Here is a 5,043-nt window from a genome sequence, read left to right as displayed (position 1 = left end):
ATATATATATATATTCAAAAAGGTCAATTTTAACATGAATCAAGGTGACCTCAGTAAAAGATTTTTTCTTTTTTTAATTTCTTTTTGAAGAGCAGTCTTTCTAATCCAGACACAAACTTTTTTTTTACTCATTGATAAATTCAGAGGGGCTGATGGGGGTTTCTGTTATTGCATCACATATTTCCTCTGAACTGAAGACAACAAGACCCACATCTAGATCAAACGAAGCGTTCCGTTTAACTAGAGCTGTAAAAATATATCATCATTAAGGTTACAGCAAATTAACTTTACTAGTTAATCAGTCACATCAATGAACAATTTATATTTAGTTTTTCTGGAATGTGTAATAAAATAATCATACAGCATAAAATTATCAAACCGACTAAGCCAAAAAAATGCACTTAGTAATATTTACATTTCTTAACCATGAGTTTATAAAATAAACTTTAATTTGAATTATTGTGAGATAAACACTTTGTAATAAAAGGTATATACTTTTACACATTAGATTAATGTTTAAAACATATGTAATTTCAATTGATGGACACATTTCATAGCTTTGTCTGTGCAATATAAAAAGATAGCACATGTGCCTAAAAAACAACAAAATTCATCTTATTTAGTGAAACTTTAAGAGTATATCACAATTTCAATTAAATCAATTCTGTATAAATACATGTTCTCTTTGAAGCTATCTCCTTCATTAAAACGTTGTGCAATGTAAAGAAAAATCCACATAAATGATTTCATATCACAATAAAGATTGTGATTGTGAAATTCTGGCTTTTTCCACAATTAAATTATGATGTTGGCCAACAGTCAAAACAGATAGTTAAAGTTGGAAATGCTCTCATTATAACCAAAAGACGGTTAAAATACGAGTTGGAAAAGTAACCAACAACACAGAAAAAGTTCAACTAATTCAGACCTTTATTACTCTGTTTAAATTAGCCGATTTTGTTCCATCATAAAACATTTTTTTGTAAATATTCACAAAAAATGCTTCTTCTGTAAGCTCACAGATTATTTTGCAAAACATAAAATGATTTTTTTTAATTAAAAGCTTCAGGTGAAAATAATCTCATCTGAATAAAGACACATCTATGAATGTTTGGCTCATGCCTTCGGCTGATGTTAAAGACAAGCTGAATAAGTCAAAGCTGAGGTTAGGCTGATGTTTGTGTGAATCTTTGCCAAGATTTCTCTCACGATGGACAAATTAATACACAACACAGTGTAATACCACACGTACCCTATCATAGTGTTTTATTCTTATTCCTAAAGTTTTGCTTTGTTTAAAACTTCACCTTATAAAAGCCTTGATATTTTCCAGTCAACACATCCAGACCTCCGAGAACAAAACTACCACATCAGATCAATGAGAATATTGAAATATATTGCTCTGTATGAAATAAATTACTGACAAGGGTCCATTTTTATTTTTAAAATTAGATCAATTTTTAACTGKAAGCCAGGATTACCTGCTTTAGTTTGTTATTTTAAAGCAGCTCAAATAAAGCACAGCTTGTTTTAGCTTTGGTTTGTATTTTTGTTTTAAATTTTAAAAATGTGTTTTTAAAGTCTAGCTCTAGGTTATGAAATGAAACAAAAAAACTCATTTTTTTAAACATGATTTAAAGCACATGAAAATAAATAAAGGGATTATTTAGAGCAATAGTGACATCTTGTGGGAATGAAAATACCTAATTTTAACCTTAGAAAAAATTTCTCATCTTTAAGCTTCAACAATTAAAAAAAATGAAGCAATTCAGAGTGTCACCTCACACAATCACACTTTACACACAAGCTTCTGGTCCCAACTCCACACTTTAATAGGTCCAAGGTTGTAAAAATATAATAATAAAAAAAAAACTCAGCAAGGACCTTATTATTTTAAACCTTGGAGGTCTTATCGGGCAGAAGTTTTTTTATTAGAATGGGAAAAACCCAGTTAGTAAATCATTTGACACAAAACGTTCAGCTGAAAGGAATCAGAATCAAACCTTTTGTTTTATCTGCATCCAATTATCACTTCCTGTGCACCCGCAATACTGCGGCACTGAAGCACAACTAATCTTAAAACCACCGTTAGAGAAAACAGTTTAGCTTTTAGTGAACAAGGCTCCTCTTTAAATAGAACACTTTATTAGTAATGGTTTAAATGGGGTATTTTTAGTTATTTTTATTTTTTTGGTGTGTGAATTTATTTCTCTGAAATGCCACACTGAGGACTTAAGGCTGAGTGAAAGGAAAACTAAAATATTATTTTGATTCATAAAAACTTGACGCTCATCAGTCAGAAATGAATGACTAAGCGTGTGAACCTGTCTCCCCCTTTCAGCAATGAGAATAACAACACTTTGCTCAGGTGGCTCACATACCAAACATTTGTTTTTGGTTTTTTCCCCCCTCCTCTCAGTCCTGCCACCAAACACATTGTGTTTACTGGTGCTCAGTATTTCCTCCTCGGGCTGCTGTGATGTGCTGAAAACAATAAGCAAGGGTGGGGGGGTGATGAATACAACCACACAACAAAAGCCTCAGGATACAGGAAATGTCACCCATCACTCCTGCAGGGTCACAAACTGCACTCTCCATCTTCTCACAGTTTCAAACCATTTTGAAACATTTCTTCTAATTTCACTCAGACGAGAGACACGGACCGTCCCTGCATCCCGTCTCCAAGCAGCTGATTTTCATTAACTCTGAGCGACTGAAGACAAAATGTCCTTTTGTTGGACAGGAAGTAGCTTTAAATGTCCTGCAAAAGTTTCAAATAAGGTGCCGATTTTATATTGTAATAATAATAATAATAAAACCATCACTAGAAATGCCACTATTTAACTTTTGTCCCTAAATTTAACTGTTAGGCTAAAAAAAATTGCTTTCTGTATTTTGAAAACTTTTAGGCCTTATTTCTGATGAGGGTATAGGCCCATTAAACAATTATAAAAGAAAACATTACTAAATAATTTGGTAATAAATAGCATAAATTTGTGGCATAGCTGTTAAAAATACAGTTTTAAAGGTAATAATATATTTAAATTAGTGAGAACTAAAACTGAGCCTCCATCATGCAACTTTTTCTGCTCTGAGTTACAAAATGACAACTTAAAATGGCTGCAGCCACCCCTCAGCTGAGAAAAAGAAACCACACACACAAAAAAACAAAAATAAATAGAAATTACCCAATCTTCACAACGTTCTGCATCTACCTGTGAAATATTAAAAGCAAATAAACAACTCACCCACACATTCAGCCTGTCGGCGAGAAACTTTTTAAGGAAACTGGTAGAATAAGGGGGGAAGCAATTTCACTGTGAGACTTGGGGAATTCCCGTAACCCAGTAAAATGGTCTAAAACTGCAGGCTCAGCCTGAACAGAACCTGGTGTGTTTCCAACTGTGTGGCCTCCCTTTTTTTTTACAGAACAACACAAGTTATAAAAAAAAAAAGAGGAGAAAAAAAAGAGCTGTTTGCATTTAATATACATTTTTGGAGCAGTTGCCTGCAGTTGCTTGCTGCTCACYTGGTTGCTTGTTGCTAAAACTTGAATAATCTGAAAGTGCTGCAGGTATTTTACTAAACGCACGGTGAGGAAAGTGTTCAGAAGGCCTGACATGAGATTTTATTTATGTGCATGCAAATAGATTAAACAAAATTCAACTGAAACACTTAGAAGTTCTGTGGCAACTTAGACATGATGTGTCTGCAATTAAAGTCTTATTGAACAAACTGAGCAACACCACGATTAAAGAAAAACAAACTTCCCCTGCAACGAAAAGGGGGAAATCATGAGCAGTGTACATATTGATATGTTAATAGTGTGATTGATGTTATCATTTGTAATTATCATCAAATGGAGACATTTCAGCTGGGCGTGCCATTGAGAGCAAAGTGACTGACTTGACTGCTGCAGACTCTGTTGCCTTGGATTTTGGCGTGCTGCAGGGGATTTCCTCGCCACACATGTCTCTCTCTCTCTCTCTCTCTCTCTCTCTCTCTCTCTCTCTCTCTCTCTCTCTCTCTCTCTCTCTCTCTCCTTTCCTCTTTTAACCCGAAGTGGCCTGACAACAGCTGCACTCACACACACGCAACCAACTGAGACACCCAACGACAGCACAGACCGCTGGGCTGCATTAACGAGCGAACAAGTGCAAACAAAGCACATGACGTGTAAAACATGAAAACGTTACGTTAAGCATGTTATATTTGTGTGTTTGTGCGAACCAAACGGACTACATGAGTTTTATGAATGTACGAGTTATGGTAGCTGATATTTTTATTCTTCTTTTCAGTAGAAGCAACAACACGAGGGTATTTTRGACTTTGTCAGACAGTAGAGGCTTTGACTTGGACGGGAGTTTCCTGGTGTTAAATGTTTTAGTTCCTATTTTGTTGTGTTAGTGCTCCTGTCAATACAGGTAATCATTAAATTGCCCAGCCAATTTGAAACTAGTGCACATTCTGTTTAAAAAAAATTAAAAAATGCCTGCAAGAGAAAAGTGAGTTTATTCACCTTTGTTACAACACATCATTTATTACAAGAACAAAATGAAGTACAGMACATTTTTTTATTATTATTAGTTTATTTGAGTATATTTAAAAGTRACAGTACTCACTGGGCGGGCGATCGTTTGAAGGCACTGCTTTAACACCTGCTAATGTACTCATGAAGCCTGTTTCTGTACGAGAACAACTTCATGTTACATTTGACACTGTAAAAAAAGACAAAACATCATCACCGCCACAAGGGGGGGAATTAAAGCAGAAAGCTGGCTCGTGAGGCTGACAGGTCGTCGTARGGTGGGGTGATTTGGCTGGGGGTGGGGGGGTCAGGATCACTGGCGAAAACCACATGGCTCTGTGAGATGAGCTGGTTGTTGTGGGGGCTGAAAGCCGGAGAACCGAGCTGCAGAGACGTGACGGGTTCAATCTTCCCCTCCGCAGAGAATCAGAAGGGTTTTACGGTAGTCTCCTGAGGTATCACCCTGAAAAAGAGTGGAAACACACACACACACACACACACACACACACACACAC

The 5,043-nt window shown here is 35.7% G+C and overlaps 1 protein-coding gene across 1 annotated transcript in view; it reads right to left on the bottom strand.

Annotated features, from left to right (window-relative positions):
* Positions 1-4,493: 4,493 nt before the first annotated feature.
* The window catches only part of anxa6 (annexin A6), a gene marked incomplete in the record, with an annotated part of 28,977 nt that continues 28,427 nt past the window's right edge, over positions 4,494-5,043 (bottom strand). Inside the window, 1 exon segment of the mRNA XM_014006137.1 lies at positions 4,494-4,991. Coding sequence (XP_013861591.1) covers positions 4,932-4,991 — 60 coding nt within the window.

This window comes from Austrofundulus limnaeus, unplaced genomic scaffold, assembly GCF_001266775.1.
Source record: "Austrofundulus limnaeus strain Quisiro unplaced genomic scaffold, Austrofundulus_limnaeus-1.0 Scaffold34, whole genome shotgun sequence".
NCBI classification, from domain to species: domain Eukaryota; kingdom Metazoa; phylum Chordata; class Actinopteri; order Cyprinodontiformes; family Rivulidae; genus Austrofundulus; species Austrofundulus limnaeus.
The sequence above is the reverse complement of the archived record's forward strand: the minus strand, read 5'-3'. Positions and strand labels throughout refer to the sequence as shown.